At 42.1% G+C, this 13,151-nt stretch overlaps 1 protein-coding gene across 1 annotated transcript; it reads right to left on the bottom strand.

The window, feature by feature from the left end:
- Positions 1-2,069: 2,069 nt before the first annotated feature.
- Positions 2,070-10,471, bottom strand: LOC310932220 (vasopressin V2 receptor-like; the record flags this gene model as incomplete). The annotated part of the gene is made up of 6 exons (XM_083895512.1): positions 2,070-2,254; positions 4,387-4,605; positions 5,730-6,021; positions 6,139-6,285; positions 9,851-10,096; positions 10,202-10,471. 6 exons carry the CDS (start codon positions 10,469-10,471, stop codon positions 2,070-2,072), a joined length of 1,359 nt encoding a protein of 452 aa, XP_083751638.1.
- Between the last annotated feature and the right edge of the window lie 2,680 nt (positions 10,472-13,151).

Raw genomic sequence — 13,151 nt, 5'->3', positions numbered from 1 at the left:
TATATCCAAAAAAAAAAAAAAAAAAAACTTTGTGTGTTTCTTACAAAAATCTATTTTAGCTCAATGTAATGACGACAATCTGACACCAAGTAATCTTTTTAATGGATTTGGATGTGTTTTTTTAGGGGTGTGCGTGTGTGCGCGTTCGAGTGAGATTGAGACGCTGCGTTATTGGTACATCCTGTAGTTTTTGTCTCTAAAATACACAACGTGTCATTTCAGATCCACACTGTTGGTGATTTTCATCACTGATAACTAACTTTCCTGATTTTTATCATGGGAAAATGAAGAAAAGGAAGTTGATAGACAATTCTCTCTTTAGCATAAATGTTTTAGATTGAAATATTTGTTCTAAATATTTAAAAGCACCTTGGAAATATTTGCAGTTCGAATGAAGGCTCATTATTTTTGACTTTTTTGCAGTTTTTATTTTAAACTTAAGACTGTGATTTCTTTTTTTTTTTTCACACAATAGTAATAAGAACTAATAGCTCCATAAAGATAAGTCAGTTTATGTTCTGTATTTTATTGTTGTCAACGCGTCTATTGATAAAACAACAACAAAAAAACTTTAATTAAATCTGTTGGGGTCATATTTTGGGTCAGAGGACACTCGCAGAAGAAAACGAGCAAAGCTGTAAACTGAAGCTGGAAAAAGAAGCACAAATAAGTTTTCTGTATGTGTTTAACTTGATGTGCTTGATTTCCAATCGTCTGAAATCACTACCTCATGTGCTGCTCTGTTGCTGCTCCTGTGTATGAGAAACACCTGGGTGTTTAAACGCTATGAGGAGCACGAGCAGGAAATCCAGATTCCAAACGTAATATATATCTTCATTCGCTCAGCAGTAATTGCCACTGTCGGATTGAAGTAGACAGTATATTCTTTCAGAGAACACAGCAGCTTATTTTCAGTCTTCCTGCTGCTAGAAGTAGCAACCACACACCCCCCACAAATACACACATGAGCAAATACACACATATTAAACGTCTGCCGAGCTCCTTGTTGAAATTGACGGAGACATGAGACTGACACGATTAAAGTGTTGGTCTTGCTTTGTTGACAATAAAAAAATAAATAGAATACAGCCAACTTTATCTTTTTATACTCTGAAGGCAACCGTAATCAAATAAATAGAACTATATTTTGTAAAGGAGCTTTATTTTTTTGTTTAGTTTATTTTAATCCCCTGATGTGTGATCAGCTTCTGCAACATCTGTCCTTACAGAGAGACTTTTTTTTTTCCTGTGTGAATGTAAATGAAATGAACACCATGAAAACAGTGTTACATTGTTTTGTTTTGTTTTGAAAAAAAAGCAGCTTATTATACCACAAGCAAATGTAAGTATATCGTTTTTTTTTTTGTTTTTTTTTTTTTCTAAAGACCGATTAATTCCAAAATGAAAGCAGTTGGCGAAACTTAAATGTGATCATTTCAAGGATCTTTTAACAGGATGTCGATGCAATGTGAGAATATTTATACCTGAAGTATTAGCCTATCTTTGTCATTTCTGTCTCGAGTTAAAATTTCAGCAAACAGGTCAGCTGGATTGAATTTGGAGAAAAATTTGTTTTTTAGTGCAGAAAAATTAAAATGCTACTTTTTTTTAGTAGCAGTGTATGTTTTTAAGTTGTGTACGTGTGCAGTGTTAATATGACTGGGGAATGAATGAATAAACTTTTTTTTAAAACACTGCATTTATTTTTTTCTGTTGGGAAATTTTTTTTTTTTATTCAATAGCATTAGATTTAACACAATTACAGCTCTCTGTGACACAGTTACAGCTCTCTGTGATAAACACTGTGGGAAATATTTATATTATTTACATACTAATTGATGTTTTATTATTTTAATTCCAAAAGTAACAAAAAATAGATCACTACCAAGAGCCTGGTTACCTAGCAACTCTAGGATATATGACATATTATGAATACTATACTACATTACATATTTTACATCATTTACATTAAATAAAAAGGTAAAATATGGATTTCTCTCTGTAGAGACTCTGTATGGTGTATTTGTGTGTGTGTGATGTGTACAGGTGGCGGACGGTGCGTCTGCGGCTCAGAAGTTGGAGTTGTGTGTGGTGATGGAGTCGCTGGGCAAAGAGTCTCGGCGCTGCGAGTGTCTGCGACAGAACAGCAGCAGGCGGAGCTCCACGGAGACGCTGCTGGAGAAACACGTGTAGATCCAGGGGTTGGTACACGAGTTCAGACTGGCCAACAGCATCAGCAAGGTAAACACTGCAGCTGCAAACACACACAGGAGGAGGAGGAGTGTTACTAAAATCTGTCAATCTATATCATTGGTTCTCAAAGTGTGGCCCCGGGGCCAATGGCGGCCCGCTGAAACATTTCTGGCGGCCCGCAATGAATTACAGTTGATAGTTTTAATCCAGGAGCTACTAAGCGTGTTAAATGTTTATTGGACATTACTGGATACAGACCAATAAGTGTAAACAAAAATACTGGGTATTTACCTGGTTTCTATATGGTGAATTTTAGTGTATTATTATAGGGTTATAAGCTGGTAATAAGCAGGTAGCTACAGCCCCCAATTACTAGCTATTTACCCAGTAAATATATGGTAACGGATATGTGTTACTTGGTATTAACCTGTAATTAGAAGGTAAGAACAATGGCCAAAATACTGGGTAATTACCCAGTAAAGTATAAAACATTATTATATTAACGCTTAAAGGTACAATATGTAGTATTTATGGGTTTATATAACCCAAAATCCACTTTTTTATACATATTATGTGCTCCTGCATTGTCTAGTCGCTGTATAATAGTTTTTGTTTCATTTTCGTAGTGTTTCAAAAAGTCATGTTAAATAACATGACCGCAGACCGCGGTTGCATAGCCACTGTTAGCAGCGAGACGCCATGTTTCTACCAGAGCCTGTAAGGACAAACGCGAGAGAACAAAACAAGCGTCTCTTTACTTGTAGCGGAAGTCCCGCCTCTTCTCTCTCCGCTTCGTCTAAAATGACGTGGCGGGCCACATCTGGCCCCCGGGCCTTGAGATTGATACAGGTGGCTTAGCCCGACAGTTTTCATGAGCCCATATAGCTTGACAGTTGAAGATTTGTGAATGTATCTCCGCTTAGCATGCTAAGACCACTACAACGTCCAAAGTTAAATCTCCGCTTAGCATGCCAACGTCTGCAACTCCATAAAACACAAACTTTCCATAAGGTACGCACACCACCATCGAGCACATATACCCTTCCTACTGGCACTGCACTAGTCTATATCAAATAACAAGAATATGCTATTAAAGGCCCACTATGTAAGCGTTTGTGACATCCTCCACTCACTCCTCACTTTCCGCCGTATTTTAACCACGTTTTGAAGAAACCGTCGTCTTGTGTGGTTTCGCAACACCATACAAAGCCGGACACGAGTTTCACCGCTAACGTCAGGAGCTTCGTGTGGAGCTCGTGATGCGAAAGTATCACTGGAAGCAGCTCTCATCCATACGGAAGCTAAAACTGGCCACGTTGTGTTTCCGGCTCGGCGCGATGTGCGGTGGAACCACACAAGACGACGGTTTTCTTCTCTGCAGACGTTTCCACAAGAGATAAAGCGTTGTGCAGCTCCGAATGTCCACGCACAAAAACAAATGTTTCCCTGAGTAGAGTTTGGAGTACAAATTTGGGGACCAAAACCTGGTCCTAATGGGGCACTACCTAATTTTTGTGCAAGTGGGTAAGTTTAGGGCTAAGGTTTGTGGTTATATGATAGATTTTTATTTGGCACACCACATAATATCAACTTATAATGAGTTATTTCTGTACTTTTTTTCTCAAGGTCACCAGTTTCATGGGCTCGTCCCCCTGTGGACCCACCACCCGCAGAAGGACTATGAAGGGTCCAGTGCGGATGTGGATCTTGGCGGTCCGATCCCTGGTTAAGCAAATATGGAATTAGATTTGTGTCGACGCTTTGCACGAAGCAAGCGTCACTTTTTAAAAAGCAAACACTTTCTTGATTGAGCAAACAAAAATGAACCACAAAATCTCAATTGATCGGATTACTGTTTGCTCTGACTCTTTTTGGTGTTTCTGTATATCCAAAGTTTAACAAACGTTCAAATCATTTTGTCGGATATCGATGGGGAAAACTCGGGGAACAAGTTCCAGATGGACAGCGACTCCAAGACCATGACTACTTCCGGTCCATTGAACTGTCGATCCAAAAATCAGTCGCCAATCAGCAGGTGTTGTTTGAAAATATTGACACAAATCTATTTCCATACAGGAACTGACACTTGGGACATGAATAGATTTGTGTTTTTATTATAAGCTATATATATATATATGATATCATTTTATGATATTATCGCCTACCCCCGACTTTATCCCAAAAGAGACCCACCATCCATAGGGGCATCAGGGTCCCAGGCGGCCCACAGCTGGACAATGAAGAACGGCGCCCAGCAGAGTGTGTAGACGAGCACTATAACCAGCGTCATCCTCACTGTTTTGGACATGGCCGCTGACACCTCTTCATTCCGGGCGTCGGGGGCTTTTGGCAGGTAGTAGCAAACAGGAGAGGGCGCTGTAGAGACGGGCACTGCCTCCTGCTGTAGATCAGCTGACAGGGCACACAGAAGAAGACACATTTCAGAGGACAGGTGTTTCTGAAGCGATCAGCAGTTACCTTCACTTGTAACCCCCACCGTATATCTATTATTTTTGAACCACTCTGGTCATTTTCATCCAAAGAACTTTATTTTTTTGGACTATTCTCTGTAAACCCGAGAGATGGTTGTGCATGAAAATCCCAGGAGATCAGCAGACTGTGAACTACTCAGATCTGTGGTCCACAGATATAAGTAAAAGTCTTGTACTTGAGAATCTAAAATGTACTCAAGTTTTAGAAGTAAAAGTATATATTTTTTTTTTTTTAAAGTGAGGAGTTAGGATTGAGCCATGGCTGGTTGTCTTTCAACTGGAAGGTTGTGGGTTAAATTCCTGGCCCTGCTCGTCTATATTTGTCCTTGAGCAAGACAGTTAAAGGTCCCATATTATGCAAAATCAACTTTTTAATCATTTTAATACTTAAATACTTAAATACTAAAATACGCGATGTTGACTTCCGCACTCATTGGGACGTCACAATGCGCTAAATTCCTGGAATTATTGTCTCACGGAGCTCCGCTTTGTCCGTAAAACAAGCGAGAGTGCTGACGAGGGCAATGGTATCCAAAAACCGGAAGTCTGAGAAGTTCGCAAAAAGTTATATTCTTGGCTCCACAGTGCAGCACAGAGTTCTACACAAACTTCCAGCCTCAGAGGATTTATCTGTCCAGTGAATACATGTTGTATATGACTGCAATGTGCCTGCTAGAGCCTGCAAATGATCACTTCTCCTGGGTGCTAACTGCTGTAGCCTCTGTGGCTGATGTCATTTCAGGTCGCATGGTGATTGAACTGCTGTGGTGCGTCATCCTTATGCTATTTTGACCAAAGCATGTCACAGACATTTTCATTAGGACAGGGAACTAGTTTAACTTGGAGAAATGGGGTATAATATGGGACATTTAATGTTGCAGCTTGTGAATGGATATAAAAGCTATGCGAACGGCAAAACTGTAAAGCAGCTCAAATCGAGACTAGAAAAGCTCTATATAAACACAGACCATTACCAACTCTTCTTCTTCTGATTTTATTTGGTAGTAACGCGTAAGTCTGTGTGTGTGTGTGTGTGGCTCTTACCAGGCTGATGAGCAGTGTAGGTGTGATTATCACAGTGTGATGGAATGCTGTTGGATCTGAGCGGACTCATTTCGAGGTGCTGGTCTGTGGATCCGGCCTCAAAGCTGCTGGTGTCCCCAGCGGGGTTGTTGCACAGGAAAGGTGAAACACACAGGTAGAGACTGGACGTCCCTCTGCCGCCCTCTCCGTCTCCTCTCTGGCCGTCCTGTCTGGACAGAGCATGGGAGGTTGTGGAGGTGCGACGCTTTGACTTCAGGTGCAGATTTTTGTGGATCTCCTTGAAGATTCGCACCTAAATAATCATAAGGTAACTTTGGATTCCTAAAAAACCCATCACAGTGACTGTTCATTTTTTTTTTTAATGAGGTAAAGAGTAAACGCTACTGTGGGCTGGTTGTCTTCTTTCTACCTGACAGACAGTGATGATGAGGACGGGGAGGATGAAGACAGCCACAGTCATCCAGGTCACGTAAGCTTTGAGGCCCCAGGACTCGGCAAAGGTGCCCCAACACTCATGAACCCCTGGAGCTACTTCTGAACGGGAGAAGATAAAAACCTGTAGGGAAAAGACAATTAATGGTAAGGTTTTTTTTTTATATATATATATTTTTTTTTACTGTATTGCTTAAAGGAGTCATATTATACCCTATTTCTCCAAGATAACCTAGTTCCCTAGTGTCCTAGTAAACATGTCTGTGACCCTGCCAAAACAGCTCTGTACAGAACGCTCTGTTTACTAGTCCTTCAGGTCCACCTTTAAAAAAAAAAAGGTAAAACGAAACTTAAGGGACAGGAAATGACATCTGCTACAGAGGCTACCGGTAGCTAACAGCAGTTAGCATTTGGAAAAGCGATCATTTGCAGGCTCCAGCAGTCACATTGTCGTCATATATAACATGTATCCACTGGACCGATAAATCCTCTGAGGCTGGAGGTTTGTGTAGCACTCTGTGCTGCACTGTGGAGCCAAGAATGGAACATTTTGCGGACTTCGCCCGTGGAACAGACAGGCCTGTTAGAACACCATCCAATCATATCAAACAACCCGGATGAAGTCTATGCGCGTACCCCTCTTTGTGCACTAATCACGCATGCTCCGAAGACAACGCCAGATTTTATGCTAACTTGCTAAATCCAACGAGACATTTGCAGCAACATGACGGCAGAAAAGGTGTCAACAACAGGTGTTTGTCAACAACAGGTGTTTGTCGCAAACAAAATACGTCTTTTTTGCTCCTGCCAAGAAAAAGGCTGATGCATAGCGATCCAAGACCAGAGTGAACATCGGTGCTGCGTTTGAACGATGGCGACAACTGAAAGGTTCTGCAAAGTGATGCCGTGAAGACTAGTGGAGCCGGGAATCAAACTCACAACCGTTCAGTTGAACGACCACTGAACTACCCCTTATTTTAACACTTTTACTCTTACTTGTAAAACTTACTAACATTTTAAAGTTTGACTTTAGCAATATTGTAAAAGCTGACTTCAACTTCTACCTAAGTCATTTTCTAGTAAGATACTTTACTTTTACTCAAATATCCCTTTTAGGTACTTTATACAAGACTGGTATAGCCACTGGTCGGAGGGAAGTCTGATGAAAGGGGCTTGAACTTTTGAATTCAAAATGTAGCCTGCTCCAACTGTTGTTCCAGGATCTTCAACTCTACCTTTTAATGTGATGATTGTTTGCTCCTTTAAATAAAGGATAGAACCACTGCTGTGTTTTTTATGTTTGCAATGCAGATCTCTTAAAGGCTTAAAAAGGATATACAGCTAAAAATAGGAAATGAACATACAGAGTTAAACATGAATATGCGTGGAAAAATCAACAGTTTTTTTCAAGTTAAGACGCAACGACAACACATCCTGTGGCGACAGGTCTGACCGCTTTTTAAACAGGTTCTATGTAAGTAAATGAAATTTTAAAACCATTAAAGCTCCAGCTGTGTAACTTCTGTCACCAAAGCACTGCTATCTTTAGCCCGATGTGGTCGAACTATAATATAGTATAATATAGAGTCTTCCCTCCCCGCTCTCTCCTCACTCGTCAGGTGAGACTGCAGAGTTTTCTGGAAGGACAACTTCAGCTCCATATTACAAACGTTCACTGGCACGTCCTCATCTCGCTTTACTGGCACGACTGATAAGCTCCCGCTTTCCCTATGAAAACAAAACAGCGCCGTGCTGAGAATCACAGACAGTCGTGTGTGCACCCGATTGGCTTCGTGCCTTCGTCGTGAACCCATTTCGCGACGTTTTCAATGTCGCAGGTGTTTATTTCCCAATTCTAAAAAGAGACTTTTTTAAAAAAAGTGTCCAGCACTACGCCATATCAGTGGATCTTCTGTTTATTAGTTTTACATAATGATCAAACAATGATCGAACCCTCAGGATATGAATCCTTCGTGTGTATTCATGCTTATGTCTCTGCTCTGTGTAAATGTAAACTTCAACTCTCTCTATTGAATCTGTTCCCCCCCACAGATTATATCATACAACCGTTTGTGGCTTCCTTTTTTCACATCCCCTTACTGATCCTGCTCAGCTACCCAAGGGGGTGTCAACTCAAACACAAGGTACCGTGCACCCACAGAGCATTCAACGATTATTATTATTATTTAACGATTCAAGACTTTTTTCACCCCCCGTGTGTGAAATCTCTAAAAACAGGACGTGTTCTCGCGATATCTAGTGTCTTCTCAGACTGATAATGAACGAGAATATGACGTTATCGTATTCCTAAAATCAGAGCCGGACAGTTACAGAGTACATTTACTTGAGTACATTACTTAAGTACAATTTTGAGGGATCTGTACTTTACTCGAGTATCATTTTTGGGGAGTACTCATGACTTTACTCAAGTACATTTGAGAGGCAAATATTGTACTCTTTACTCCAATACGTTTCTATCCATAACCGTGAGTATTACTTCTTCTAAAAAACAACAACTCCATGGTCAGATTTAGTTGACATTTATGTAAGCTGAGCATTTATTTTGATGTTCTTGAGTATGATGTGTGTTTAACACAGGTTTAAATGTGGAGGCAAAAAATCCATTAAAACTAGCAGAGGTTTGTCAGAGCGCTGCCATTTTGCTATCGTCTTGTGGGCAAGTGAGAAATAATAATATTTATTTATAATAATAAATAAAGCAACATGGTAAAAAGATGAAAATGACTTGATTTTACTTTCAATTCCTTCAACATTCTTCAAGCACATCAACATGTTTCATAAATCCATGTAGGACGTTTCTATAGGTAAATGTAAGCACTGTGGCAGCAGTAATGCAATATTTAGAAAATGTACTCTTGTACTCTTGATACTCAAGTACTTTTAAAAACAAGTACTTCAGTACTTTTACTTAAAGGTACACTGTGTAGTATTTATGGGTTTATATTACACAAAATCCACTTTTTTATACATATTATGTGCTCCTGCATTGTCTAGTCGCTGTATAATAGTTGTTGTTTCATTTTCGTAGTGTTTCAAAAAGTCATGTAAAATAACATGGTCGCGGGCCGCGGTTGCATAGCCACTGTTAGCAGCGAGACGCCATGTTTCTACCGGAGCCTGTAAGGACAAACGCGAGAGAACAAAACAAGCGTCTCTTTACTTGTAGCGGAAGTCCCGCCTCCTCTCTCTCCGCTTCGTCTGCTACGGCCGCGGTAGCTCCGCCCTCTCCCTCACCTCACGAACCTCATCTGCTGACACGGAGAAAGACGACGAGGACGACATTTGACCAGCTGAGGATACCGTAGCGCTCAGGGAAGGGAGGGGGTGAGCAGAGCAGCAGGTCTTTGTTGTAAATTTCAGCCTCTCCTCTAGATGGCACTATAAACTACTTATTTCCCCTTTAACTAGACATCTGACTGTAGTACTTTTACTTGTACTTGAGTAAAATTTAGCAAGGGGTATCTGCACTTTTACTCAAGTAATGAAGCTGCGTACTCTGTCCGTCTCTGCCTTAAATTGCGTTTTCTCAGTCTACACGGAAACGCAAGGCCAGCGTTTTTAGATGTTTCCACGCGTACTACACCGTTCATGTGCAGACCGATCTTTCTCTATTTCATTATTTGCCGACAACGAGCGGCAGAGAATTTCCACAACATTTGTCGTCCTACCTGTGGCAGGCTGAGCAACAGTGACAGCCCCCAGGCCTGCATTATGAATTTGTTCCAGCGTTGTGTGGCCCCCCTGCGGTGCGCCTGCAGGGGGCAGCAGATAGCATAGTGGCGGTCCATCGTCATGGCGACAATCATGTAGGAGGAGGCAAACATGCCGAGGACCTGCAGGTACTTGACCAGACGACACAGAAAGTCGGGCCCGGGAAAACGTCCCTCCACGTCCCAAATCAGCTGAGGCAACACCTTGAGAGATGGAGGCGGGAAGGGAGGAAAATGGCCTAAGTTGTGTGTGTGTGTGTGTGTGTGTGTGTTTGTGTGTGTCTGTGTGAGTGTGCGAGTGTGAGTCACCTGACACAGAGCCACCACCAAGTCAGCCAGACAGAGGTTGAGCATGAACTGGTGCAGCTGGTTATGGTGTCGTCTCCGCCGCAGCAGCACCACCAGCACCAGGCCGTTCCCGAGCAGCGCCATCGCCAGGATGACCGCCAGCACTACGACCTCGGCCGCCGCCAGCAGGTCGTCGCGCACCCGCACTGTCACGTTACCACCTGCTGGGCTCGCAGAGACCACCGAGCAGTTGATGGACGAGTGTGAGTTGGTTGCCACGGAGACCGACATAGTGGCTAATAGAGGAGACAGATGGAAAGTCTATATTTTCAAGTATTGCTTTGTCCAGATTTTTACTAAACTGCTTACGAGTGCTCAATAAACTCCCCTCTGGGAAGGGAGATCAGAACGAGTACAGCAGACAACTCAAGTGTCTTTAGGGAGTTTTATTTAACACGCTACTTAATAGGTTGTAAACCGCCAAAAGCATACGGGTTCTGATGATCAGTAACAGTTAAAATAATTTTTTTTTTGTTTTTTTTTTGGTGTGTATCTGCGCCATTACCTCGTTTATGAAGCCCTAAAGTTTTGAAAACAAAGAGCTCTGAGTTTTATTGTATTCTAGGGCTCTGCAACTCAAAGCCATAAAAACCCTCTTCTAACTAAAAGTCTTTAGTTGCTTTTTAAAAGAATCCACTCAATTTAAACGACGTAAAAGACAAGTGGCAGCACGTTCCACAGTTTGGGAGCCACTGCCTGAAAGACTCGATCCCCTCTGGTCCTAAAAGTTTGTTGTTGTTGTTTTGGGAACAACTAACAGTCTCTGACCTGAAGACCTCAGTGTGTGAGGTTGGATCAGGTCAGAGATGTAAGAAGGGGATTGTCCAAGTAAAGCTCTAAATGTAATGACCAGGATTTATTCTAATTCTAATCTACACAGGTAGATTTAAAGGATTAAACACATGTACTTACAGGTACATTAGTATATTCAATTTCTGCCAGTAACCCGTCCCAAACATTACACACTGGACCTTTAATACCACTCCAGTGCATTTCAATGAGGCAAATTGCAAAAATAAACCCTTGTCTCCAAAGGTTTAGGTTTAAAACTTGCCTCAGACTTTCCACCGCTGCATGTTTCTCTGCACAGGAAATGATTTCCACTTCATTTCTCCAACCAGAATTTCATTAAATGTTCACAGGACACCTAATACAGTGATTCAGTGGTTTGGACAGATGAGTGTTTGTTGTGCAGGTCTGTTTCTTCCCAGAGTGTCAGCTCTGGATGTGTCAAAGTCTATTCCTCCATGCCTGTGTCCAAAAGTGATGTCACATCTCTGTTGTGGGGTCAAACTTCCAATGTGTGCATTAATTGTGAGACAATGCGAGGTGAAGCATGTGTACAGCAGTTTTTCGAACGCGTTCACAGTTCAACACACACACAGAAATGCACACACAATGCAGAGAGGGCCCCTCGTGTTGCATTAATGTCCTTACTGTGTGATTATAAAAAAAAAAAAAAAACTAGAAAAGCACTCAGAGAGCACAGACCTCTGCCAAGGCCCACACGGATCACGGCCAAATTACTTTTTGAGTTAAGTTGCTAATAGACAGACAGACAGACAAACTCCAGCGAAAACATAGACCTCCTCGGCGGAAGTCAATAGCTAAATCAGAGTTTACTTAACAGCACAATCCAAACTAGAGCTAGTGCAAACATAACTAGAAAAGCACTCGGAGAGCGCAGACCTCCGCCGAGGCAGCTTAGCTGATTTCGGTGTAATTTATCAAAAGTTGGACAAAAAAGGGGTTGAGGGACCAGGAAAGTGGAAAGCGGTTGAGGCGGCACCCAAGAATCTGAAGTCCCGCCTTGAGATTCACATTCGCGCCGCCGCCACGTTGGCGTTTTTTGCAAATAGAAGTTCATAGAGGTCACGATACCAGGTGTCAGTCACACCGGTGTCACACTCATATTTGTTTTCCAAACGGGAAAATCATTTTTCAAAATTGACACCGTGTGCTGCCAAAATGTGAATAAAACCTCAAATTAGCAGTTTGACCATTGACTCTTCGTAGTTTCATTTTCCCCATATACTTCCGGTCAAATGAAGCTCTTTTTGTAACCAGCAGAGCTGCCCCACGGTGGCTGTTCAGTGTATTGTTACGTCCAGAGTGGAAACTGGAAGACTATGTTCAATTTTTTATACGTGGTCTATGTGAGGAACCTTTTTTTTTCCGACACAGGCCTGCTGACCTGCGACTGAATACATTTAGTACATTTACACTGTCACACTGACCTGTCTAATGCGACGACGGGTAGAGCTGCTTCTCCAGATATCTGATGTCACAGGGTAGTGATGGTGCTTTTCCAGCTTTGCAGTTGGTCAGTCTTACAAAGAGCTGCTCTCATCGGCAGCTCATCCCGCACATGGACGAAAAACTGCGCCGCATGTCTCCTCGGGATGTGAACGTCCTCAGGATGTAAAGTCAGTCGGAGCTCGAGCAGAGGGAGGCTGTCGTACTGAGCTTTGAGCTTGTTGTTGCAGTGCAGCTCAGCGGGTATTTGTTATAACGTGTCAGGGCTCATCAGCTGATTCCACGTTAAACACATGAACAAATATATTCAATTCCCTTTTGTTTGCCTTTCTGCAAACAAAGTTTGCGCTAACTGCCCGCGAGGCTCGTTTAGGTGTGTCAGCAAAGAGGCTCTCCTCGTCACAAGCTCTCCTGAATGATGATTCAGCTTCTTTAGCTTTGAGTTCACGCACCGCAGAAGATGTCCATGGCTTAATGACACGACGCTCCACTGAAAGAGTGTGACACATTTCAGCGTCAGGGATTTATTGGTCCCACACTGCAATTAAGCGAATACCGAATTACCTCAACCCCCCCGTTTCAAACATGTAGGAGAACATAGAGGCCCTCTCATCCATCAATGTCTGCCACAGGGTTTCACCCTAGAACACATGTT

The sequence above is a fragment of the Microchirus variegatus genome (genome assembly GCF_963457635.1).
Source record: "Microchirus variegatus genome assembly, chromosome: 9".
Taxonomy (NCBI): Eukaryota; Metazoa; Chordata; class Actinopteri; order Pleuronectiformes; family Soleidae; genus Microchirus; species Microchirus variegatus.
This window is presented reverse-complemented; position numbering and strand designations above follow the sequence as displayed.